We start from the raw sequence: 27,064 nt of genomic DNA on the forward strand, positions 1-27,064 counted from the left end.
TTACACAGTCTTCAAATTCTTTCCCCCCATGCATCCCACAATATGTCCTATACACCTTTAGGCAATGACCTTTAGTTTGAGTGGACTTCTCTGGAGAGAGTTTTCTTTGGTTGACTCATTCTGGTGGGTTTCACACCAGCAGCAGTGGTCTAATCATTCTCTGATGGTCTTAGGAGTAGCAGATTCAGTGCTCTGATTTTCACTGATGAGGTTTTCACTGATTAGGTTACTAGGGTTCTTCCACATACCATTTTTCTCCTAGTCCTCACTGTTCACTGTTATTAGCCTTTAATCAAGTAACCTAGCACTTTGATCCTGGAGCAGTCACTTACTAGGCTCTCTTCTCTTGACTTAGTCCGAGCTCCCACATTTCCTTTAGATTTATGTTTTTTCATTTTCTCTATCTAGTCTTTTGTTCCATCAGACTCGGGTGAGCATCCTGTCAAACTCGGTCCTTTTCCTGACCTCTCCCTTTCTACTTTTAAGTATCTCTGTGCTTTGGAACTAACTCTGATCAGCCAATTGGGATGTTAATTTTGGGCTCTGCTGCTGTTCTGATTGCTGTGTCTTCTCTCTGTTCACAGGGCCCAGTAGGACCCCCAGGAGACAAAGGGTCATTGGTACAGTATGTCTTTCTAACTACACCCAGATTTTATGTGGAGGGGAAAGGCAAATGAATTGGTTTTTTTTTTTCTGTCAATGATTTTGTAAAAGTATGTTTAATTTGTTTCCTTTTGCCTAAGGATAGTAGTGTCGCAGGGTGGGTGACCCTCCAAAGTGGTCCCTGACCTCCTCGCTTTTACATTACCAACTACCTTTCTGCTGTAGTAGTTTGTGGGAGAAAGGTTGATTCAGGCTCTTGGTATGGTGACAGGTTTTCCTTACTTGTCAGTACAGACCCACAGCTGGAAACAATGTGTTAATGGTTTGAGCATTCATTCAGAAAATGTATTTCGAGGCATGTGATTACACTGTTATGCCTTATATTTGACAGGGCTCCTCAGAGGTTTAAAGCTAAGTGTTTTTAAGCATTTTGCCTGCTTAAGTCATACAGAAAACCTGTTTTTCAGTATTCATAGAACACACCTAATTCACGAATCTACAGTTTTATAAGTATTCAGTCCATGAGTGTGGAACAAGTAACTGGATACTGTGATCTCGGTATACTCTAGCATGAATTTCTAGCACTGTGGCCAGTCCTGGTGTGTACTAGCTCAGTGCTGAAGGAGTTGGACCTTCTTTTCTCCTCTCTTGTCCTGTGGTCAGTCATATTTTCTCCCTGTTCATAAACTTGCCTGCCTATAAATAAAACTCATTATTACTTTTCTAATGAAGGAATGTGAAGCTTCACTTTAGTAATGCATATAAAGTCCCTTGAGGTACAGAAATGACTGATAATTGTGATAGAGCAATATGGGATCTTTTTTTTTCTTAAACTCTTTCTGAGTGTAGTCAATGGCTAACAGTCACTTGATAACTGCTGTTCATGTYACTGAGTTTTTCTCTTCTCTCCCTACCAGGGTCCCCATGGTGTACCTGGTATCCCTGGGCCACAGGGGCCTCCTGGCCAGGATGTGAGTAAAATAAAACTTTAAATGCTCAAGAGTGCTCAAATCTAACTTTTGTAAAACCATGCTCATACTAAACTGCAGTCATTGAGTGTTACTAGGATGATCCAAGGGAGATGGCTCACAGAAATGGAGCTCTCATGTTAGGCAGGATGTCAGGGAAAAAAACAAACAAACAAACAAACAAACGAACAAAACAATTAGATGGAGAGTAACCTCAAAGCAAGTGTTGGAAGCATTATCAGTGAATCATTTTAAAGTGACACTAGAGAAGGGACCTGGCAGTTAACATTGGGGAATGATCCCACACTGGAAAAGGATGATCGTTAAGCTGTTTAGGAAATTCTTAGAAACAGCTGAAATAAGTAATCTGTAATATTTCTATGAAAATAGGACTGCAGCCATTAAAAAGCTTTTTGTGAGTTAATTTTGCTGCTGCTGCTGTGCATGAGAGATGACATTTTAACCTTGTCTCAGTGTGTTCTTCTAACTCCTGCCATCTCAGTGGGTGAGTCATGGTGCTGAGGGATAGAGAAAAATGTGGCAAACTCCCAGTTGGAAAGCTGACCCCTGTTGCTGCCTGGCTTTGTCACAGTATTGAATCAGAAGAGAAGAGGAGATTTCTCCTCTGCTGGTCAGCCAGCCCTGTGATGCGGAAACCAGTCATGGGAGAAAACTGGCCAGGGGGCTCAAAAGATTTTGAAAGGCTTGATCTTTTCTTTTGTGCCTGTGAATACTGTGACGTGAAGGGATATTGGCCTTCTGTAACAGCCTTCCTCAGTGCTGCTTTGTGATGCTGTGGTGTCTGAAATGGGTAACACTTCTCAGGAAGTCCGTGCACGTGATTTTCATCTCTAGTGCAGCTTCACTGAAGTACACCAGTTGGCCTAAAGGATGTGCTTTCGTTTGGTATAGACCTCCCTTCCTCCCGAAGCATTTGGAGAAGGTGGTCTTCTTTTCTTCCCACCTGCTCCTATCATAAGACACAATCATTATGGCAGTGGTATTCCTCCACACCCCATCATGGAAGAAATTATCTGTTGTCTCCATCACCCCTTGTCCCTGAACAACCACAGATTCAGTATTAGGTCTGTCCTGACTTCCCCTAGAGTTCCCCACCTTATCTCAGATGTTTGAGTTCTTTTAGCCAAGAGGTTTTAAACAGGAGATAGAATAGATGGGTTTATTATAWTTATATTGTGTGAGGAAACTGCTGGAGCTGGCTTTTCTGAGTTTCCTCTGTCTCTGCTCAGATCAGCATTCACTGGTCAGCTCTTGGAGAGGCAGTATCACAGTCTTTACGTCTTTCCTTTCCCCCACAGAAAATTACCCTAACATTACCATTCATTATGGTACTTATAAAACACATTCCATTACACTAACTGTTTTGATTGCACCCARTAGGTCTTTTAGAAGCTCTCTGTATTCTGGTTGGTCACCTGAAAAGCAGTTCTACCYGTGTTTCAGGATATCTAAATATAAYTGCACATACTTCAGGGCACATTCCAACGTTTCTTGATATAACAGCAGGGATACCTASTYTGACAAGATCATGCATTTGCAGTTTTTTGATCTCCACTTTCATTTATGATGAGTACAAAGTATTTTGGGTTCTGCTTTTGCAGAAACCGACTATGTAGCATATTTATATCTATGTAGCATTCCTGTATTCTTTGAATCATGCCCACTTTTGTACCCTGTTGTGTCTAAACAGTGTGYTTCATCAGTTAGAGAAAGCTCTGATTTGAATTGCTAATATCAACTTGCCATGTAATTTCCAAGCCATTCAGTAGCAATAGCCTTAGTGACTTTCCTCARTGTCTTGTCTTTTGCTGTGGCCTTTGCAAATGTGTTCCATGTTTTTTTCTGAGGCTGCATAATTCTTTTAAATCATATTTACATACATCAGGTCACTTTCTGCATTATTTTTTTCAATTGCACRCTCATCAGATGCTCTTGAAAGTGCGTCTGCTATAAGTTGTCATTTTCCCTGATGCTGTCAAATCAGAGTTGCAGCTACATTTGGGGAGGTGGAATATTAAATAGTTCTTTGCGATAGGTTTGACCAGGATAATCTCCCGTAAGTGAACAGATTGGTTTTTACATGCATACATYCTAGCTTCTTCCTGGTGCCCTAGAAGCCTGTGCCATATTTTTAGCAATAGCACTGTGCCAGGTCACCTTTTGAAACATCTGTTGGCAATTTGATCAAATGTCAAAGGCTTCTCAGGTTAATATCTTGCTTTATTAAACTTTAGATTTTGAAATTCCTTGCCCAGATTTGCAGTAAGGTTGTGCATGTTTGGCTTCGTTCTGTTAGTCCTAGCATGAGGCTCGTGTTTATTTGTATGAACTGTCCCACAAAGTTCATTATATCCATAAATCCCTACAGGTTCTCTTCTTCTGGGGTAAAGCAAAGAACAGCTGGACCTGTTGCCTTCTTTTTCTATGTCCCATGTGTAATATTTTCTTGTCTGTAAACTTGCATATTGTCTAATTAACTGAAGTCCCACTTTTTAAAGCCTAACAAATGCCTTCCATGGGCTTTTGTATAGTCTTCTACTGTTTTTCTCTGTAGCAGGACTGCTTCGCTCCATGACAGGACTATTATATATCATTTCTACTTTCATGTCTTCAGTTCCTTCAACTATTCATTGAACTTTCCTGTGGGGGGAAAAAAATCAAAACTCATTTTAAGCTGGCAATATTTCCTGTATTGAGTATTAAAAAAGCATAGCCTTCAGTGCCTTCTTTGGAAAAATTGCCCAGATCCATCTCATGCTCTGAGAGTTGCAAAAAATAATTCAACATATTTCTCTGGAAGCATCCACCCTGCTCTCTCTGTCTGCTGGAGGAGAAAAAGTTTCCTTTCAAAATACCTACCTAGTTCTCTTAAATTAAAATACAGTCTGGCTGAGACATTSTCTTGTCCTACTGTTATTTAATGGGGTCTTTCTGGTTTTTTTGATTATAATAATCATAATTAACATAAACATTGAATTAATTACTTTTAAAATTATGTTAATTATTTCTGGTAATTAAGTTCTAGTATTACWGGGAAGTTAATCCCTTCCTGCATTTATTTTTATAATTACGAAGACTTTGTGGATACATACATTATTGCCATTGGTTCTGAAAAGTACAGTTTTCTGTTCCACGGTGAGTTTACTCATCCGGCCGGTACCAAGGAGTCTTTGTGTTTGTTTTGGAGTTCGTACACCCCAATCAAAGTGCAATTATCAAACCTCCTATTGACTTTTTATTCCTAGAAAGTATAACCCACTTAAGCAATCACAATTTATATTTAATTGCCAGTCTTTTAATAGTACTTCACTTTTATAAGCCTTCAATTTTACTGCTCTGTGTGACYTGCTTCCTTATAAACATTCTCTTTCTTTTATTTTCAAATATACCATTTATCTGAGCACTGCTGTGCGGTTAGTCATATGCAGATTCCATCGTTTTCCAGTTTGAGACTGTTCCTGTGTGTCAGATTTTGCAGGCACATCGAGTATYCTGGATTCTGTATATCATACCTCTTCATCTCTAACTGCTTTTTCCTGCACTGGTATACTGTAGCAGTCTTCCTGTTTGATGTTCTACTTTATCTCAGCTACTGTCRGCTATAAAATTCAACTGTTTTTCAGGAGTTTATGAGGTTTCCAAATGATGGTTGTTAATCGGGTCTGTGCATGTTCCCACATCATATTAACAGCTCTTCTCTCCAGTGCCATGCAGTTTTTTTGTGCAGATGCTTTTTTTTTCTCTTTCTTTCTTTTCTGCCTTTCTCGTTCTCCAGTTCTGTCTCCTGTTAGTCAGCCCATCAGATGCAGTTATACCCTATCTTCCTTCTAGCATTTTCRTTCTGCTCTGAGTGATGTTTGCAGCCTGGCACTGGCTGACAGCTTTTTCTAATTCCGGGCCTCTATATTCCAGCAATCCTTTCTCTACTTTGGACTCTGCTTCCTATTGCCGCCTGCTCTCTGATAATGCAACATTCCAAAGTGCCATCGTTCCACGGCTGATTTATTAATCTCAGATCAGACAAGAATTCTTCAAAGGATGTTTTCCTCCTGCCCTCCTCCTTCCYGTCTTGTACCTTTCAACCATTTGACTTTTTCAGGGTATGCAGTGTTTTTCAGATTCATTAACCATGGCACATAGCTTAATTTCTCATCCTGGCTTATTTGCCTTCTGTTAAAGACATCACCAGCTCCACATCACACAGCGTTCAAGCAAATAGCTCCATCTCCTTTTGTCTCAAGCCATTCTGCTGCCACACGGATATCTAAGCCATGCTTAAATCTTTCCCAGGATTTCAGTTTTGGTCGCTCTCTTCTTCTTCTTTTCTCATGACTAACATGCCCTTTCCTATACTATTCTTTAAATAAATCTGCCTTAAATACTCAAATTCCACTTCTAGTTCCATATCATGTTTCAGATCCCTAAGCAAAAAGCTGTAAGCAGGCCCTAGGGTAGAAATAGTTTATTTATAGCTATGTTAATAATCAGCATGAAAGACACTTCTGAATTGGCTTTTCTGTGTTGCTTTCTCATCCAGAATGATTCTCATGGCTCAGGTCTTTGATTTATATCATATTCCTCAAAGCAAGTGTTGTGTGAGTCTTTCTTCGTGAACAAAGCAGACCTGGGAATGTAAGACCTATGTAAYCATTATTTAGGCAACCCACTTCTGACTTTAAGAAGCGACTGAGAACCACAGAGGAGAGGATGCCAAAAGCATGACCTGAAGATTAGCAATTGTGAAAGAGAAGGCACTTTGGGAACATCCCACAGTCTTCTAACTAATACATTGCTGCTCTGTAGAAGCATCAAAACTAAAAACAGCTGTAATGTTTTCTCATATTTCCTCAATTTCCCCCAAAGACAATTGTGGGGAATTATGAATGGAGAATCTCATTCAGACCTTATCTTCTCATGATTCTCACCTGCGGAAGGTTTAGTTCCTCAGGARGCAGGCGTTTTATCCATGGAACTTCAATACTGCTTCAGTTCCACTTTAGCTCCACTTCAGTTCCTGTTTAATATTCATCTCTTAGAAAGTCGAGGTAGCTGAAGGGTTGTTGTTCACCCAGAAGTGTTTAATGTGGACATAGCAAGAGAACAATCAAAGTAGTTTCCATTTTTCTCTCTCTTGTGGCAAGAGGTATGAAATTTAAGTTTAAAGTGAGACACAAAGAAGAATTTCACATTTGCCCTATATTTATAACTGTGGTGTGGCAGGTTTTCAGGACTGTGCCTGTATGCACACTCAGCGCGCTTAAGTCATTAATTCCCTGTGTGGCCTAGGAATTCCCCATCTGGTTGTCTGAGTAGATAATATGAAGGACTGATGGGAGACAGTGGATATCAGCTTGAGACAAGGTCTAGCCCCCTTCCCGACAAAGCATCTGACTAATTCTTACCGGAGCTCTCCAGGTGAAAATTTTGGACAATCTCAGAGCTTCCCCTAAGGACCTCCTGCTGAGCTTAGACCAATTGAGAAATACTACTTGTATGCTTCAAAGTGTTGACTAGCATCCTGGATGGAGAATCTGCCTGCCCCGGAGGCTTCCTCAGGTGGTTCCTGCTGCATTATTGACCAGACTAAACACAGATAAGAAGCTTGTAAACAGCCAGTAGAAACTTCCTGCTGATGTGAAAATGGTGATGTAGAACAGCCTTTTGTACATTGTTAAGAAAGGACATAGTTTGTATGTAGTTCAGGATAATAATGATGAATCGTGCATGTGCTGGAGTGGTCAGAAAGGACCATGAGCCAGCTGGATATAGGAATTCAGCAGAGAATGATTTAGGATATCTCACTCAGTCCAGCTTAAGACACCACAACAAGGATCCTGCYAATAGAGATTCCTGTCACCATCTGGGCAGTGGCCAGCTGTCCTCTTTAAGAGATTCAGTTCCCCATGTAAGCGTTAATTTATGCAAAGAATCCAATACATGAGTTTTGTTTTTTGTCTTTTTTTTTTTTTTTTTTTTTACAGTCTGTTCATGGATATCTGTGCAATATTCTCTCTCTCTGAGATGGCTGATTCAGAGTTTGTTAGTCCAGAACATAAGGAATTAGGAAGGTTCAGTGGAAACTGAGAGGAGTTTTCTACATCTCCCTGGGCACCTCCTTCCTGTTCCCGTTTGTGAGATATGGCTGGCAAGACCATGGCTGCCTGTGAGCTTCAACCACTTATGTGGCAAGATCAGGATCCTTYTTGCCCTGTGGTAATAAAACTGCTCATATTTACTCAGCCTTCATTTAACATCTTAATCTGCAAGTGTTACTTCTGGTACAGCAATGAGTTGACATGAAAATGGTCATCCGAATGTATTCTGTTGAGGAGCCAATTGCCAAAGTCATAAGTTCTCCTGAAGTAAAACCAGATGTTTCTTTACCTTTCCATCCTGATGCAGGGCTGATCCAGTGTGTAGCAGACTAATGACAGGCATGAGATATCCATTGTGGGTAGGATCCTGTCCTTCTGGAGATACGTCCAATTATTTTATAGCTTCTGTATAGAGGTCCCTCTAGGTATTACATTCCCCCTTTCCCAAACCATGACTTCCTAGACCTTAAATTCTAAAGGTGTTGCTCATTTCTCCATCTTCATCTCATGAAAAGTAATATCAGTTCCCCCTCCCCACACCTCCTAAAAGGTTTATTGCTATTTCAGGTGCAAGGGACCTGTTTGCAAGGCTTATCCAAGAGCAGRGCCTTGATTTTTCATGTTCCAGATATCTTCAGGATTTAAACCTTCATCCATGCCTACTTAAAACTACTGCAGTTCACAGTGTTTCTCCTGACCAGGAGCCATGACAAAAACATTTCACTCATTGTGCGACTCAAATGAAATTAACAGTGTCATACTGTAGATAAGTGGGATTCAGGAGGCAGTGATTAAGAAATGGCAAAATAATGAGAGGGTCCAGTTTTAGTGTTGCTGAGGAGTTAACTGCCACATGCAAAGACCTGTGGAAGTGATGCTCAGTGATGKAAAAAAGGAATGTGTGGTAGTCCGGAGCAGTCAGCAGAGTGTGGGAGCAGCCAGGATATTATTGTATGATAATCTCACAGATTTTTCTTTCTATTGATCTATAGGGTCTTCCTGGAAATCCGGGAGAAAGGGGACCTCCTGGAAAACCAGTACGTGACTTCACTTCTGTATTACATCCTCAAATATTTTTGTTCTGCTGTTCTTCTGTTATTCCTTTTATCTCAGTTCCTACCTGCACACCTCACCTCAGAACTGCAGTTCAGTGTATTTCCCCTGCTGCTGTTCTTGACAGAGCAGCTAGAAAAACACTATGAGGGATTACAGTAAAAATGTCTGTGATACATTTGGATCAGTAGTAAAATAACTGAATGTCTTGCATAAAAGCCAACACTTTAACGGCAATTTTTTAGCACCACTATGCAGTACCTTCAGCAGGAACTGCATTTCCTATATGTGAAGAGTTCAACTCCTCTCAGGTACGACACTGAGTATTGATAATGTAAGGGGACAAATATGAATTTGGCCCAAAGAGTGCTGGACAGCGCAAGGAAAACAAGTATCAGGCCATAGGCATGTTCTGGAAAATTTCTCCTACTTTGATGCCTTTTAAAATTGCCTGATAATGAATTTCTCATTCTACAGGGTTCTTCTCCCCTGCTCTCTCCGGAGGACATAAATCTCTTAGTAAAGGTAATCAACTTTTGAGAATGGCTGTGGATTTTACCTGTATGATTGATTCAAACCTGACTAACACTGTGATGTGAAAGTGTCTAAGCTACCAGTGCAAAAGGTACCTCTAAACAGTCTGCCAGAGCATGAAACTTGCAGGTCTTCTGTTTGCACTGCTGTTGGCACACTGGCRCATATGCTGGAGATCAAAATCCAGAGCCCTCTAACAGTCCCCAGTGGCGGCATGTCCTACAAGGATCTTTATAACATGGTGTTTGATACAAAAGCTCTGAGACTTTTTGAGCTCATTCTGAGGCCTGCAATTCCAAGGAGAAAAAAATATTGTCAAGTTGTATTATCTGAAGCAGAAAATGGAAACCACTTTAATAAAAAGTGGCTGATTTTTCATGTATACCTGCGACTGTGACTGCAGTAGGTTTGAACTGTGAATGCAAAGTCAGTTTGCATAGTGTATCTAAAAGGTTGTAGGTAATTAACCCCAGATGCACCCATGTTTCAAAAATGATGATCTGTCTGCTTTTGCTGTCCACGTGGACAGTTTTCTGGGAAATGAGTCAGTATTTGATAGCTGTTGACTACAAAATCTTTACAGATTTACATGGACTGAGTTGGGAGATTTTTAAGCATTCTTGGGACATGGCAAGAAATCCTTTCTTATTGATTAAACTACATAATTACTTTTTTTAACCAAGCCCATTAACAAAAGGACCATTTTAAGATTGCTACAGTGAAATGTTTTCATGCAGAGCTGCCTTTTGTAAAGAACCAAGTACTTTTCCAGAGAGTTTACTGTATGGCATTCCTTGGGATTTCTGATCTGGACTGTAGTAAGACACTGCTTCTTGAGAGGAGGATGTCAGTTTGATGTTCCTTTCCCTTCTTCCTTTGATTATGCTATGGTTAAACACATTCATGCACCCTGTCTGTTTGTTCTATTTGCCACTTTTTTATTCCATGGTTGGTATAGCTCTATGGACAGCAGCACCTGGAGCCCAGGTGAAATTAGTGTTCTGTTGTTCTGGGTATCTTGCAAGCGTATTATAAAGGAGCAACTCTACCCTAAAGAAGTTATACTGCAGTAGATAAAGAAGCCTCAAAGAACTGAGGCTCAGAAAGACAGTTACCATACTGTTTTACAGTAGATCATTGACAGAACTGGAAGTTGGACCAAGGTCTCTGAACTCCCAGCCTGGTGATCTGTCAATTGGGCTTTGCTGTCCATTATAGGCAGGGTTCATTCCCCTTGCTGAAGGGAGCATGTCTTTGAAGTAGAAATGTCATACTCATGGTTTTTAATTTTTTGAGAGCAGTAGGAATGTAAAAAGTAATATACCAAGATGATGCTTCAAAGAGTATTCGAAAGAGGGAGGTTGTAATTCTGCATGACAGAATCTGGCCAGGGCATTAAGATATTTGGTCTTCATGAACTCCAGTGGATGAGTTCTCCTTGGCCACGCTAGTTGATGAATGCAGTTTCCCTTCCAAAACACTCTGACATTATGCTGCACCTGGGTTTTCCCTAACAATCTGCCCTCCGAGCCATAACTCAACTCTTTCAGACTGTTGCAGACACAGTTTTCTGCAGCTTCAGTAGACTTGCAGCTACAGTAGACTTGCAGCTTTGAAACAGGGCTGTTCTTGGTGGTCTTGCTTTTTGGCTGTCTGATCTCCCCTTTAGGAAGAGCTTTTCCCCCGTTTCTTGATCCTGGATGATGAGATAGGAATTGTCCAACACATCTGGTAAAAAATTCACTATGGGAGTCTGTGTGAACTTGGAGCTGACCCTTGCTATGTTCCATGCTGCCCTGAGCTCGGTTCTACAAGTCAAAGTAACCCACATCCTCCTCAGTATGGCTGAAATGCAAAGGCCTATAGGCTGTGCTTCTAGCACCACGCTGCCATATTCATACTGGGGTCTGCAGGGCCTGCTAGAGGCCCTCAGTCTGTTGTTCATTTAGTTCTCAACGTCACTCTTCTCTCCTAGGATGTGTGCAGTGACTGTCCCCCTGGCCCACCAGGACTACCCGGCATTCCAGGTTTCAAAGGTGATAAAGGTCTCCGAGGACCACCAGGTAGAGATGGCCAGGATGGCAAAATGGTAAGAGAGCTAGAAAGCGTGGCCRTGCCTTGGATGCATTCTAACTTGTTTTTCWTATAATATTTGTACATGGTTGCTTTCTTTAGCARCAGCAATGTRCTGAATACTTTAYAGATGTCTGTGGGTCAATGGRCTGGATTTCAGCTTCTGCTAAGGTGTCTATGCCTTGCTTTTGGTAGTATAAGTATTCTTGGATGGCTTTTTGTGTGCCAGAAAGACCAAGGTACTGATACTAGTGTTTTTTCCCCTCTGACCTGGTCTGAGCCTTGCAGCAGGTGTGAGAGGTAGAAGTGGTTGAGTTGCTCTGCAGTTCTGAAGTTCAAAGCTCAGTGGACTGGACCTGCTGCTTCCCAGAACAGCATGGAATTTAGGAGCTGCAAAATGCCACTTTTGCCATCCACCTTCTGCTCTGTGGGAGCTACCAAACAACTCAGAAGGAGTTTTTCAGTCATGCTTCTTATTCAGAAGGAGAAATGGCAGATGTGTTTGAGGAAAAAAGAGCAGTGATTTAGGAGTGAGTGGAGTACACTCCTGAAAGCTCAGTGATCATTGTATGGATTTTCTGTTGGCTACAAGGATGCCTGAGGGGAARAGTTAGGAGTAACTGCTGTTTCAGAGGCACAAATTTTGCAGAGGACTTGAAAAGAAGGAGGGGGGATAAGGGGTCTTAATAAGTGACACATAGTGAAATTAATCCCTTAAACTTTTTAGTAGGGCATGAGAACCAGGGGAGAGGAAAAGTGCTGAGTTTCTACTATCCAGAGATCCTTTATTATTCACATCCCTTGAAATCCTCTTTTAGCAGTCTCAGTTTCAGTTTTCCCCTGTCTGTGATCCTTGTGGATCTCTCTCCCTTTCTRTGTCCAGCTCTCTTAAGTGGATAAAAGTGAATGAAGAAGTCTATGATGTAACTGAGAATTTGGCTGGTCTATCCATGGTGTGTTTTGTGCATTCTTGATCACTCATTTTCCATGAATTGTGGTTGTTGTGAGAAATATCTTGATTTTGCCTTTTTCTTAGAACACAGACTTGTATTTCAGTGGAGTTTAGGTACCTTAATACCTTTGTGAATCTAAGTTGAGAACTCTGATATAAAAAGCCTGTCTTTTGGGAAGAGAAAACAGAAGCTAAGATGGGAAGTGAGGGATGCCACATCCCATTTGAGCTGGAAGGAGGAATTTGGGAGAGGAAAATACAGTGCCTACTGTTGTTCCAGGAAACCYGTCACTTCTGTAAAAAGCCACAGAGAGAATGTTATTATTTCAAGTAATCAGGATCTCGGTGCTATTGTACCGTGCTGGCCTCAGCATGGTTGGTTCAAGGCTCAATCAGAAGGGAGAGTCCTGCAGACTGAATCCTTTTGTGGCACTCTGCATATGGTTCCCCCCCGAATCTTTTGTTTCCAACAATAACCAGGGCTGATGTAATACAATAACAAAGCCTTTTCCTAAAGATTAGCCCATTTGGCAAAGAGCCAGCTACATATTTAGRGGTACRTAATGTTGTCTTGATGAGCCTGTCTGATGCCATACGGGAACAGGACTATATTCCACCAACACAGCGTGTGCTGGAGCACGAAGMAGTCTGTAAYGCTGAGCACAAAGGTAGCCCTTTCRACTCCGCRGTTCTAGTTGTGAGGGGTCATTGCTGACTTACTYTCCCTTTCTGATCAGCAAGAAACTAGTATTTACCTCTACCTCTTCTGTATTGCAGGGGATCGCTGGTCCCAGAGGTCCTGCAGGCCCACCTGGGCTGGATGGCCCRAAGGTTGGTTGTTTTTTCCGCTGTTGCCTAACCAAAATCTACTTGTGATTAGTTAGCGCAYTGGCTGAAGCAGGATCTTGGCATCCATCCCTACATAAAGGGGTAGGACTTGCCTGTTAGGTAGACCCCGTACTGGTAATTCACTGGACTGAATTTTTGTCACAGTACTTAGAACTGCACAGCTTCCCATATGAACAGTGTTTCACTTAAATGCAGTCTTTCTCATACTATCCCTCTGTTCACAAAAACCCTGACAGGCTTGATTCTTGATGTTGAAATTCATTCCTTTGGGGGTTTTTTGAGAGCTAAAGACTTTAGAGTAAGTTTCAATTCAAATCAGGTGAGGAAGAAATTAAAGCCTCAACAGTAGCAACTCTGCATGTTCCTCTCCTGTTTGAATCCTGTATGCTTGAATCACTTTAAATTCAGGGTGATGCAGTGGGCTGCTGTGTTCCAAATACATTATCTGCCATGGTTGCTTTATCCACAGACTCTAAATGTTTGTTGAAACATGCTATAGGATGAACAGCTCATTTCAACTGCATGCTTCTGCCTCACAAACATCAAACTTGCAATGTCTGAAGGATTTTAATAACGGAACATTTCAAGCTCTTCCCATAAGTAACTCTGTCATCGGTCTGCTCAGAGTGCCAGTGCCTGGTTATGATCAAAACCTTTACAACTGCCTAATGTGAAGTAAATCAAAGCCAATCAATGGAAGGAGAGAGGTGTTTTCATTGTGGAGCACAGATAGTTTTCCTGCAGACTTGCCTGCATTCCTGACTTACTGTCTAAAACAACATTTGCTATTTTAACATCTTTGTATTTGCACTTACTAGCATGTATAACAAGCTATTTCTGATTCAGAGATTAATTTTATACCTTGCAATTAAAACTATGGGGGTGGGAGGAGAAGTAGAGTCTCAGAAGTAAATGTAGGGTTGATCAAAATGAGAGTGCGCTTTAGGATAAAATCTGCAAAATAACAAGTAACCCATAACTACAATAACTGGTAGAAATCCTAAGCAGTCTGAGATATACCTCGTCTTCTGCTGCTTTTTTATATACTATGGAGAAAGCAGAGAGCTGGGCAGCAAGGATGAATGTTTAGCTGAAACAACATCAATTTTAAAGTGCACAGGTGAATAGTATTAATCAAATAATTGGTAAAAATTCTAACTTGTATTGAGTAAACAGATGAATTCACAGAGTTTGCAAATGTTAAAAGCAATTATTTTAAAACATCTAAGGAGCTGCAAACAGAAAGCCAGTCATTGTACTCCTTTCTAATTATTTTAGGAGGGTGCTAAGGGATGAAAGACCCAGAGAGCTCTGTGCTTTTGAAAATGGGGTATGTGGTCCCTAACAACACCATAAAAACTGGTATTAGGTACCATTCTGAAGTGCAACAGTGGAACTGCAGATCCTTGCTCTAGCCATGTGACCAGTTTCATTCCTTCTAGTAATATGAATTATGCCTCTTTTAATTGATAAATAGCATCTCTTCTTTCCCCACTTGTCTCCCAGCTCTCATGTAATGAACCAGAGTATCGTTTCCATTGGCAGCATTATGCGTTAGTGTCCTGTGCRTTGTTCAGGTCATAATTTGTTCCCCATCATCTCGATATTTTTCGCTGTAAGTGTAAGATTCATTTTGCCTAAGTTTAAGCATTGATAATGCTGACGTCTGCATCCCAGTTAGTTGTCTCTGTTCTGTTGCTGCTAGTAGAGGGAGAGAGAGAGGGGCACTTTCTTGGTGTGAATTTTATGACTGCACCCTGAAATGCCTTTTTTTTTTTTTTTTAATCACTGTTTTCCCTCAAGGGAGAGGGGATTACTAGCTCATATTGTAGACATCTGCACTGGGCTAGATAATTCCTGACCAAAGAGACCCATTTAGTTCAGTGCCTAACAACCTGTGCATTTTTAAGGATTTGTAGGTCTTTTTCATGTCCGTGAGACTACAATATTAAAAAACAAAACAAAATATTCCCGCCCCCCCCCCAAAAAAAAAGTCTATGCTGGATCTGATCAAAGACCATTTTTGCCGTGTATTCGGGCTCCAAAATCAGTAGTGAAAGTCTGGGGAAGAATTTAAGAGGAGGGCAAGCGGGATTCAGTCCTAGCTTCTGTGTTTGATACTCAAGTGTCCAAGCGCCTTACGAAATGGTCAAAAGGCCAATACAACGCTGAATCTAAGTGACTTTCAATGGCTTTTTTTTTGTTACCAGGGTGCTAAAGGAGACCGTGGTACAACCGGGGATGCAGGAGAAAAAGGCGAGCAGGTAAAAAGTGTGTGCTTTCCAACAGTGCGGTAACTGTGATTCTTTCTTCATCAAAAACTGCCATTGTGTTGGTAGAGAAATCCCTTTTCCAGAGGCAGGGGAGGAAGATGGGAGCTCCTCACCATTTCTAAACCTCAGATGCCTGTCCGGATGGAAATACAGCACTCCTCCTCAGGCTCCCCTTCTCATTTCCTGCAAGAGCCTTCTCTGTCTTGTGTTGGCGGATTCCCAGATAATCTGTTTCCTCATGTCTAGATTGGATGCATTCAGTTCTCTACATTACCCAACCTGCATTCATTTACCCAGCTAATGAGTAGATGAGATCCAGGAGATGAATCTTTAATGGGAAAGGCTAGTGTTTCTGATAGTCCTGGAAGAAGGGTGCAAGGAGGGCCTGTTTTAGGAGGAACTGAGATGCCAAAAGAAAGAGAACTGTCTAAATCAGAGCAGACTTTTGCACTTAATTTTGTCAAGGGTTAAGCCAATAATTCAGGGCGCAAACCAACACCTACAATGAGATTTGTAAGATATTTTAAGCAGCTTTTGTTTCCTGCCTGGTCTCCTACCTTGTCTAATTCACAGTCTTTGTTCTCAGCTCCTGTTAACATACAGTGAAGTACACAGTAGAAAAAGTACACTCTAAATATAAGTATGTTCTGAAATGCATTTATTGAAAACCAAGGCTTTGCTTTAAAAAGCCATAGTATCTTATTTCTTTATAACTAGATGTCTGTGTATTGTCTTATTTTGATGTTATYGCACAATGCCTATGACCAGTTAATTTACCTCCGCTAAAGACGTGAATAATGCATAAAGAAAATCTGTGTTCATTTTGCAGGGCCATCCTGGAATGCCAGGCTTCTCAGGGCCTCCTGGAAACCCTGGTCCACCTGTAAGTTCCCCTGTTGCAAAGCAGATGGTCCTGTATATTCCTTACTAATAAAGGTTGTTGCAAGCTCCATACGGCAGAAAGGGCCATTCCCACCCATCTGTGCATTGCATTTGCATTTTCCAGTGGGTTTCTAATGGTCCCTTGAGTGTCATAGAATTCTTCACTCATGATAATTGCTATTTAATACATCAGCCACTTTTTGTTGATTGCTTCAACTCACTCTGTAAATTGATGTTAAGCTTCAGTCTATTTCTTCATACAACACAATGATCATGAAAACTCTTCCACAGAGACTTCTTTGTAGCATGTATATAGGTGTTTCCTTTTATGCAGAATAAGTAGTCAGTCTGGAACTAGCAGCTAAAACTGTGTTTCATGGTTCTCAGTTAACATATAGTGGTATGAGACTGAATTAGCTTCAGTTTTCATAACCTGTGGGTTACTTCTGAATTAAGAATCCTTCTCCACGTGTGCCTCTCCATCACAGTTCTTCTCATTCCTAGCTCTACTCTCTCCACAAATACAGTTATGCTTCTTTGTATTTCAATAAGCATAATGCTTGTGTGATACTGCAGAAGCAAGGTTGAAATAAGTGGCTCTCCTGCTCATGGCATCACCACTTATACCCTCTAAGAGCTATGACTTTTCCTTAATGAAGGGCTTTTCTTTCCAAGCCTCCTTTGCCCACAGTCATCACTACTCATATTCCTGCTTACAGCGCAGTTTGGCTCTGCCCTTCTGCGGGTGTACAGCCTTCATCTATTCTGGGGATCAGCACAGTCCCTTCAAAGCTGAATTTGCATTGCACTGACTAAACAACAGGAGGTACCAGAAAAGAGGTTTGGATTAAAATTCTATTTTCGGATGGTAGCAGTGCCTAAAGGTTGCTGAATGCTTTGCCATTGGGACAGTACTTGACCTGCTTTGTGGGTCATTTGCTTTCCTGCAATCTCATCTTGAGAAGCATTATTTTAGGAGAAACTGGCAATACAAGCAGGTTTACTGCCACAACCACAGCCATACTGTTATTCCAGCAGGATTAAACCCCTTAAAGTGTCCCGTGAGACCCTCTGAATGTACTCATGGTGAAAGGAAAAGGGCAAAGCAAAATGGATCCTGTCGAGGGAGAGCAAAATGCAATATTCCCCTAGATCTTTTTTTCTGCAACTTTTGCTGTGACTTTTTCCTCTATCTGCATTGACTCGTGATTCCAGGAGTTTGCCTTCCACGGAGTATGGTTCAAACTACTCCCATCATTTCTGTTTTTCAGAGTTATTTTTGTGACAAGATTGGCTTTTTCCTAATCATCCCCTATTTTCAGAAGGGAGGGCCRGGACCAAGCTCAAATATTTGACTATTTCTGGCTTTGGAGGCTGATTGTATGCAGAGATTGGCACTGCTTTTCTGTGATGAATGAAGGAATGAATGCTAAAATGAGTAAATGAGGGAAAACTTCAGTGTTGCCATCTGTGGTAGTGAGTGCATTGACAAATGTACAAAATACATCAATCACTCACATTGTTTCTGCTTTATTTTATTTAGGGACCAGATGGGGCACCTGGACCAATAGGACCAGCAGGAAACCCAGGAGATATAGTAAGCTACAGGCTCTGTGTTCAACCACTACCTTTAACTGGCTTTACTTCTGTAAAGTAAAGCTGAACTGGAACCWTTGTAATGTTGTTTGAAGGTTCCCAACACTATTCAACCTGAAGCAACTCTGCACCTGCAGCTAGGACCCACACAGATAACAGCAGGTTACTCTGTTCCTACAGTTTTTTTAACTCACCAAAAGGAACTCCATATTCGCCAGAACCAAATCCACTTTGTGGAACCTCTTCAGAACACCCTGAGCCCACTCTCTAAAGAGCTTTTTGTACCTCTCTTCCATCCAGTAAATTGCCTGCAGCAATGAATCAGAACACATGCTTGCTGTTTCTCAGATCATTGCAGATTGACAGTCTGGAGATGGGAGAAGAGCAAGAGGCTGAATGAATATGTATTAGTACATTAAAGATGTCCCAGATTTTTCTCTGGCATTAAGGCCAACTGCATGGCCTGTCTTTGCTATTAATGTCTCTTAGCTTCTAGAACAAGATGGCTGCATCTAAAAAGCCTATTAGGATGCTTCATGATCCAGGCTAACACCTGAACTGTGCCTGGGGATTGTCAAAACCCAMCTAGAGACCTTTTGAAGGATGTCACAGCACAGACTGCTCAAATTCCAGGGTCTGAGAACATTCCCTGGCACCACTGAAAATACTAGTACAGATATAACTTTGAGAAATTTATGAAGAATTTTGTTCTGCTGTTTTATTTGAAAGGTGTTCGGGTGTTATTTTATGATAATACATCAGAAAACCCTGAAAGAGACAGATAATGTGATCAGAATCTGATTGATACTAACTTCAGTTTGAAGAGGAAAAGATGAACCATCCTAGAGTAATGCATGCTGTTGAGCTGGAACAGTTTGGAGCTCTGTAATTATGTGATTAATTTCTAGAGCAGRGTTTCCTAATGAATAGGGCACCTTTTGCCCATTCATTTCAATCTAAACTTCATTATCAGTGACCAGTGATGGTCCTTCTGATGGCTGTTGTGAAATCAATGAGCACTTTCAGCAGAGATGCCACAGACTGGCTGAACTTCCTTTTCAAATGAGTGATCAAGGTTGAAATAGTGTGATTGACCTTGGATGCTATTGTCCTATCCTGTAGAATAAGAGGGGATTTCTTTCTTAGGACTGTCAGCTAGGCACTTCYCATAACCACTAATTCAATATTTATAAAATACAGAACTTCTGTTTCCTGGCTAGACACCTTCATACAAGAAATTAAACACTCTGTATTAAATGTAATTAAACTTTAGAGAAAGCTTCCCAGTGATGTTAGTAGTTTCTCCATTTGTAACAACTTCTAACTAATATTGGATGTTTCATGTAAAAAGAAAACTCTCCGGTTTAAAGGGGAATGACTTCAGGGAAGCCTTTACACTGTGTGATGTGGGATGCAAGATCCGACTCTCACAGTGGTCCCTTTCCTCTCCTTCTGAACACTAAATTTGCTAAATCTTCATCTGACAGAAGTGTATGAAGAGCTTGTCTGACCCGTGGTGTTTCTGGTTTCTTTTCAGGGTAAAGATGGCCCTCCAGGTCCACAGGGACCACCAGGGGTACCTGGACTTCCAGTGAGTGCAAGTCAGCTCCTTCTCATTCAATATATTAAATTGTTTATAAACATGTGGGCATGTAAAACGAGCAGGTGACACTTTGAAGGTGCTTTGAAAGATGTGTATGATCTGTAATAGTACCTGTCATGTTCATGCTACAATGTCCTTTGTCTAGAACTGCATGAATGCTGTGTTTGACCACTTGAAAGCTAAATGCTAATTACCAAAATGAAATAGGTCTGTTCCTCATCCGCTTCCTCATTCTTTGGCAGAGATACTCTCATGCAGAGTGCAGAAGTCAAATAATACACGGAATCACACAGAATTGTTGAGGTTGGCAAGGACCTCTGGAGATCCTCTGGTCCAASCCCCCTGCTCAAGCAGGKTCACCTAGAGCAGGTTGCCCAGGACCATGTCTAGTCAGGTTTTGAATATCTYCAAGGATGGAGACTTCACAACCTCTCTGGGAAACTTATTCCAGTGTTCAACCACCCCACCAGTGAAGAAATGTTTATGTTCAAACAGAATTTCYTGTGTTTCAGTTTGTGCCTGTTCCCTCTCATCTTGTCACTGGGCACCACTGAGAAGAGTCCACGCCCTGCCCTCGTCACAGCCTCCCATCAGATTTATACACATTGATAAGATCCCCCTGAGCCTTCGCTTCTCAGGTTGAACAGTCTTGGCCTCTCCTCATATGAGAGATGCTCTGGACTTGGTTCACGGTGTCCATGGCTCTTTCATATTGGGGAGCCTAGAACTGGAAACACAGCACTTCAGGTGTGTCTCACCAGTGCTGAGTAGAGGGGAAGGATCACCTCCCTCAACCTGCTAGCAAGGCTCTTCCTAATGCAGCCCAGGATACTGTTGGCTGCCTTTGCCACAGGGGCTCGTGTTCAACTTTGTGTCTACCAGGACCCCAGGTCCTTCTATGGAAAGCAGCTCTCCAGCTGGTTAGCTCCTGGCCTGTCCTGGTGCATGGGGTTATTCCTCCCCAGGTGCAGGACTGTGCACTTCCTTTTGGTGAACTTCATGAGGTTCCTCTCTTCCCATTTCTACAGCCTGTCAAGGTCCCTTGACATAATAGCTCCCAAAAGAGCTCTCAGTGTAAGGGCACAAGAACTTTTAGGCTGAAAGATTGACTTTTTCTGAATCCACAGTTGAAATAATTCCCTTGCATTGACTCAAGATGAAGTGCATCTTGCCATAGAATCTGATTTCTTTTCTTTGGGGAAATGTGTTAGTACAACATTTTGTTCTGTTTTTATGCCTTGTGGGGATAAGGCCAGAGCTATTTCTACTGTAAAGCAGTCTAGCTCAATGAAAATAATGGCATTATAATGATTTATACAAGCTAAGAATCTGTTTTTAGAATCCTGTCTTTATAATCTTTTGGAGTACTTGCCTTGCTGAAAAGAAGACCCCTTAGAGGTACCATATTGGAAAGGGAAACAGTTTGTGCTATTACAGTAGTGCGGCAAGGAGCCGTTTATGGCTGAGCTATAGAAATAGCTTAGTTTTCTGAGGGCTATGCAAACTCAAGTATACTATGATGAAGCAGAGGTGTCATTGTAAGATTTCACGCTGACAAAAACATACTGATCCTTCTTATAGACTCCCTCCTTATACCCTGTTTTGCATTTCATTTACAGGGCATTGCTGGAAATGATGGCAAAGATGGCAAGCCAGGATCTCTTGGGGAACCGGTAATGTAATTTAAAGCTGTTTCACTCAGGCATTCAGAGCCTGCATCTAGTTATTGCTTTTGGAGCTGCCTATCTGCGGACTCCTTARGGGTCCAGGGAGTTTGTTTGCATGTCTTTTTTTTTAACACCAGAAGGACTATATTGTCTTGAGCATTTTATAAGATTCACACACTAGCAATCTTGAGAGGAAACTGTGTTCTTTTACTTTTACAGCTACCATAAATATTCTAAAACCTAGTGATTCCACTTTTACAGCTACCGTAAATACTCTAAAAGCTAGTGATTCCACTTTTACAGCTAGCATAAATATTGCAGAGAAAGAAGGTTGTCTTGTACTATTCAACCTTGTGATCCATTTTTTGGCAAAAGATTGTGGGAGATAAAAAAAACATACAGGAAGTGTCTTCAAAGAAGCCATTCCTGGGATGCTCTATGACTGTTTTGTTTTCCAGGATTGAGGGCTTTATATTTGATTTTCTCTATTTAGTCTATACTTGCATTTGTTGAGAGAAAAGTCTGAGMCATGAAGTTGCCCAGCTGAAGGGAAATGTTAATAAACTGGACATGGAATATTATTCCCTGCAACTGTATTTGTTATAATAAGAATGCACTTTCGATATCTGGCTTTGCCAACCTTTTTATGTGATTTGTCAAAACACAGCATAAAAGTTAGTGGTTCTGTGAAAAGCCAGGTCCCCAGTCATTAGGGAAACCAGTATGTGGAGCAGCAAGTCCAAAGACACAAGCGCCTTTGAACTTCTAAGGCTATGTTCCCAGCAGTACTGGTAGAGGCATCCATGAGAATGTCTCTGTTGCATGCTCAGACACCGACACTGCTGGAGAAACCCTGGGCAATCATAGTTCTCAGTATTGTTACATATAAGGGAGAAGAGTGAAAGGATTTTCTTCAGCAGAGAGATAAACTTGAGACTCCTGGTGATATGAACATGATTTTTTCCCATAGGGAAAGCCTGGAGAACCTGGACTTCCTGGCCAGGAGGGTGCCAGAGGCTTACCGGTAGGTGCTGTTCTAAAAGATTCAATGCAGTAACTCTTCTGTACCTTGCACTGGAAGCTTTTGTTGGGCAGATGGTGTCCTTTACTGATGTGAATGTATAATCAAAGAGTTGGCTTGGCTGAGAACAGTGATGGTATTGTGACTATATACATAAATAATCAATAAAAATCAAACACAGGCATTTCCAAGTCCTTCACACTAAGGCTGACCTGGAGCAGAGTAAGTCCTTTACATAAAGGTTAAGGCACAAAAACGCATGACCCCCTCTTTTACCAGAAAGCCACAACTGTAATTCATGTGCTCTGTTATGTGTTCTCAAAAAGGACGGGGACAATGAAATCTAGGGCTAAATGGTCTACGGACCGGTCACAGCAGGAATATACACACTGTGGTCTTGTAGCCTATGCAGTTATGGAAAGGTCTCTGGTGTCCCTAGGACATAGCCTTTCCTAATCACTCCCTGGGTCATGGCAGCTCCATGGTGACCAGTTTCTAGTAATCTTAGGCAAAACTGGAAGTTTATTAAGTGCACATTAAAAYTAAAGCTTTCTCAGTGCTTCATGCATTGGGATAATGGATGGTCACTGATTTCATTCTCTTTTATAGGGTTTCAAGGGACAAAGAGGAGATACAGGTCCCCCAGGTCCCCGGGTAAGTACCATGCCCTTTATGCACACAGCATGGTCTTTTGGAAAAATATTGTGTTAATTAAACAGTTGACCTTGAATAGGCTTTTTGAAGCTGTGGAAAAAAATGATGACAGGCCTGTGTTTAACACCGCTGTTTTCAACCATAACTCCATGGGCCGCACCCATGGCATAAAATCACAGCAGCCGTCTTCATTCTCTCTCCTGAAGTTCTGCTTCCAGATAAGTTGAGGCAGCTGGTAGATCTGATTTCTTTGATGCTCCCTTTGAGATGGCCCTTTGTAAGAAAGTTTCACAGGATGCCTCTACACCACATCCCACTGGTACAACTGCTGAAGTGCAAGGTGAGGAACCCTATTGCACTTGTAGCACAAGGATCAGATCTCCTCCCAAAAAGCCTTAGTAATGCAGAGTGTGTTCAGAGACAAAACATACAGAAAAGAGAATAGAAATGCCTCTGGGCCTTTGGCTTAGTTGCCTTTGAGTCAYAAATCACAAAACTCAAGTCCTGCATGAAAAGTTGGGCTCCTTGCAGTTCTGARTCTGCAGTGCAGCACAAAAGGCTCCTTGGTATAGAAAGTGGAATACAAAACTGAATGTCCTTCTGCCTAATTCTGGTTTTCCACAGAGAGAGAAAACGTTCCACTTGCAGGAGCTTAGCTGAGTAATCCGATGCTGGATCTGCTCATCTCTTTCTCATTAAAATAGTTTCTGCATCAGGAGTACATTGGTGGTTTTCAATCACTGCACTGGCAGTAGCTAATATTCTGCTGGAAAGCAGTGCACTACCTTGTGCATCACTTACAGAAGATGCTCCTGAGTTATTTTTATAAGCCGTGTATCCTGTCTGATGTACAAGGCTCCTGTTGGCTTTAAAAAGTCCTCACGCCTCCACAGAGTTATGAGCTTCAGTCCAATACTGCTGAAACCCCTCACCATTTGCAGTGATGTTACTGGTCTGTCATTGACCTTCAGTTGATTTCTCCTTTCTTTTTGCTGAATTGCAGGGGGAGCCAGGTGCGACAGGTCCTGCTGGGCATGAGGGGCCACCAGGGAAGGATGTAAGTATACCATTTTGAGCAGAAATTAATCCCCTGCTCCCTGACAAATGAAAATTTTCATTCACAATGTTCTCCCCACTCAAAAAAAAAAAAAAAACCTGCAGAAACTGCAGTAAAGGGTAAATTATTGCAGCAGTGCACAGGGAATGATTTGTGCAAAGCTCATTATGGTAACGAGGAATTAGAGGGCCTTTGTCACTGCTCAGCGGCTGACACTTAAATGTCAGCTATATCTTTGGAAAAGGGAGAAAACTGTATTGTTTGAATCACAGGCTGTGCTGCATAGCAATGGGCCTGCTTTCTGCCACACACCTCTCTGAGCCATGCTTCATTCAGCCAAGTCCTGTTGGGCCAGATTCTGTCACACTTCCTCTACAAGAGCTGTACCTTACTGCACAAATAGCTCCACTGAAATCTGAGAAATACCTATGGAATAAGACGCTGCTGCTCAGAGGAAAGAAAGACAGTATAAACAGATCCTTYGACATTACTCATTTTAAATGCAGTCCCGGAACAAAGTCCCGGGAGAACATAACCTGGGCAGAATCCTGCAGTAGCTGCCGAGCAATGTGCCAGGTGGCTGACATGCCATTGCCATGGGACTTGGGAGGTGGTTTCTCATTTGCACCCCTTGTATCACTGAAAAAATGCTATGCAGTAAATGGTACCMCTACAAGGTAAAGTGGAAGACAGGTCTAGCAGAACCACTCAGAAAAGGTAGAAGCAGGTCTGAAACCTAGTTCAAGAGAGAACAAAGTAGTCAGTTCTTGAGAAGTGCTGGAGAATCTCTGTTCCTGAGAAATCCGGCTTTAAGATAACCTGATGCTAATGGGTTCTCCTTGCAATCACACTGCATTTGGAGACAGACAGACTTTTAAAATTCAAGAGGCTGGTCTTCCTCCTGCATAACTGTAAGGGAGTAGTGAGACTTTTCTTTAATGCTGTTTTCTCTAATACATGAGCAGAGCAATTTAACAGGCACCTTTTAAGATGATAATTTACTTGCCTCTGTGTCAGATCTTTCTCACTCAACAGAACACTTTTCTTTCTTTCAGGGTGATACTGGCCCCATAGGACCACAAGGTCCTCGAGGACTCAGAGGGCAGCCGGTGAGTTTTCTCTTTCAACAAGCAGGTTTTGAAGGGTACATTGTTTATAGTGAAAATATCCTAGAATCTGCCTCTATTTGGAAGAAGAATTTTATACAAGATTCAGGTGGTAAAACATCTTACTTACTTTGGGAAAGATAGATCAGCATGATATTGCTAAATACTGGTGTGGACTAATAGGTGTGCCAAATAGTGATGATTGCTGATTCGGGGATGGGGAGGATTGTTTAATGGGTTCTGCCAGGACTGGAGTGTCAGAAGTGCTCATATTCCAGTCCTGCCTCTGACATTTCATTCACTTCTCATATGGCCTCAGGATGTGGTTTTCAAAGGTAGACACTAATTGCAGGTGCCCAGTTTGAGATATTTGGGGTCCAGTTATGATACTTAAAAATGAACCATTCATTTTGTCATGCCCTCTATTTTTTCTTCTGCAGAAAAGCTTAATTTTAGGAAAAAAATTTTTTTTAATTGAACACCTGTAGAGTTTTATTACATCTCAAGTGGAGAAATGGCAATTTATTTGACATTTCAGAGAGTGCTAGTTGGGATGGTTGAAAAATTACTTTTTCCAGGCTTTTTAATTCTTTCTTAAAAATCAACCCTTTTCCAAATTTGAATGTAGGTCTCAATTGCTGTACCTGGGCATATCTTTAATATGTTTAAATAAGAGTGATTTCTTTTCCTTCTGAGAAGACAGGCTAGCAAAACAGATTCTACATGTTGCAAAATCAGGACAAAATGCTGACTCAGCCAGCAAGGCCAGGAACTGGAATGGCAGGTCCCTCAGAGCTGGGACAGTGGGGGCTTAGATTAGACTGCAGGAACATATGGAGAGCTCTTGTGTCTAACTTATTATTCTTGCACTGCTGGCATCACTCATGAGCATGTAGTGCCCCTGCACAACACTAGCAATGAATAAGAAGGTTTTAGGAGACAGAAATTGTCATAGCTCCAAGCCAGGCCATGTCCCCTTGGAGAATAGATGCCTGGATTTTTGGATGTTGGAGGGCAAAGTATCAGTTTCTCTTGTTCTTCATCTGCTTAATTTCCTCTCTAATAAAGAGCATGAGATATGATTTTGAATATTGCCAGTAAAAGGGCTGGTTTTCGTGCTCAGCTCCAGTGCAGTGAAAAGCACCTCTGCATAGTGAGTTGGGAAGAGAAAAGTAGAGGGTGCAGAATTTCATCTCAACAAACTTTAGACAGTGTAGATGGTCACCTCAGGTCCTTCTATAAGGAATGAGATGAAATAGGTCCTTCTAAAGGATGATTTGACTCATTCCAAGTTTTCTGGTGTCAAAAGAATGTCAGATGCATCAAGTCTTTGGAGCGTGTGTTTCTCTTCGTTACCCCTAAAGGGCATGCCCTAGATGCTTAAAAAGCAAGTACCTGGCACCAGGAGCCTGAGTCAGATAATAGCCCTGAGAGGATGGTAGGCCTTTCTGAGGAGTGGTTTCCAGGCCCTGCCTCAGTTACTGGAGAGGAAGTTTTCTAATGCAAGAGGGTGTGGAGGGATCTTGAGATATCTGTCAGTCAGTGCAGAGCACTTTTACACTGATCGTGGAAGAGCAGCTTCAAAATGGGCAAAAGGGGATTGTCTGAACACTAGTGATTTGGAGCTGCCGTAGTAGGTACACCCACCCATTCAGGAGGATCCCATATATGATAGGGATAGGGATGAGGAGAAGGAGTGCTCAGTTTTCACGTTCTCTTCAGACTAAGGGATCTACAGATCTCACTTTTTGTCCTAAGATGGGGTCAGCTATGCGATCAGGGATGCAAAAGTTACAGGGTCGATGGAGAATAAGAGATCCTTACTCTGTAGTTTGCCAGGAGGACAGGAGGCTGGACAATGCTGAAGAAATCCCTTCTGTTGTAGAGTAGGTGGATATTTTTCATTATAGTATGTTTTACTTCACTACTTATCTTTTTTCTTTCGACCTAGGGCAAGAATGGATCGCCTGGACCTGCGGGAGAACCTGGCCCAGAAGGTAACCCAGTAAGTACCACAAAAGGACACTCATGCAGCAAGCAGTTATATCAAGGAGAGG

At 41.7% G+C, this 27,064-nt stretch overlaps 1 protein-coding gene across 1 annotated transcript in view; it reads left to right on the plus strand.

Annotated features, from left to right (window-relative positions):
• Positions 1 to 27,064, plus strand: part of COL22A1 (collagen type XXII alpha 1 chain) — a 213,299-nt gene that overhangs the window by 174,835 nt on the left and 11,400 nt on the right. The window contains exons 40-55 of the mRNA XM_026079885.1: positions 585 to 620; positions 1,521 to 1,574; positions 8,680 to 8,724; positions 9,218 to 9,265; positions 11,250 to 11,363; positions 13,077 to 13,130; positions 15,359 to 15,412; positions 16,251 to 16,304; positions 17,847 to 17,900; positions 19,437 to 19,490; positions 21,122 to 21,175; positions 22,140 to 22,193; positions 22,800 to 22,844; positions 23,848 to 23,901; positions 24,957 to 25,010; positions 26,959 to 27,012. Coding sequence (XP_025935670.1) covers positions 585 to 620; positions 1,521 to 1,574; positions 8,680 to 8,724; positions 9,218 to 9,265; positions 11,250 to 11,363; positions 13,077 to 13,130; positions 15,359 to 15,412; positions 16,251 to 16,304; positions 17,847 to 17,900; positions 19,437 to 19,490; positions 21,122 to 21,175; positions 22,140 to 22,193; positions 22,800 to 22,844; positions 23,848 to 23,901; positions 24,957 to 25,010; positions 26,959 to 27,012 — 882 coding nt within the window. The remainder of the gene's footprint in view (positions 1 to 584; positions 621 to 1,520; positions 1,575 to 8,679; positions 8,725 to 9,217; positions 9,266 to 11,249; positions 11,364 to 13,076; positions 13,131 to 15,358; positions 15,413 to 16,250; positions 16,305 to 17,846; positions 17,901 to 19,436; positions 19,491 to 21,121; positions 21,176 to 22,139; positions 22,194 to 22,799; positions 22,845 to 23,847; positions 23,902 to 24,956; positions 25,011 to 26,958; positions 27,013 to 27,064) is intronic.

This window comes from Apteryx rowi, unplaced genomic scaffold, assembly GCF_003343035.1.
Source record: "Apteryx rowi isolate R43461 unplaced genomic scaffold, aptRow1 scaffold_500, whole genome shotgun sequence".
Classification (NCBI taxonomy): domain Eukaryota; kingdom Metazoa; phylum Chordata; class Aves; order Apterygiformes; family Apterygidae; genus Apteryx; species Apteryx rowi.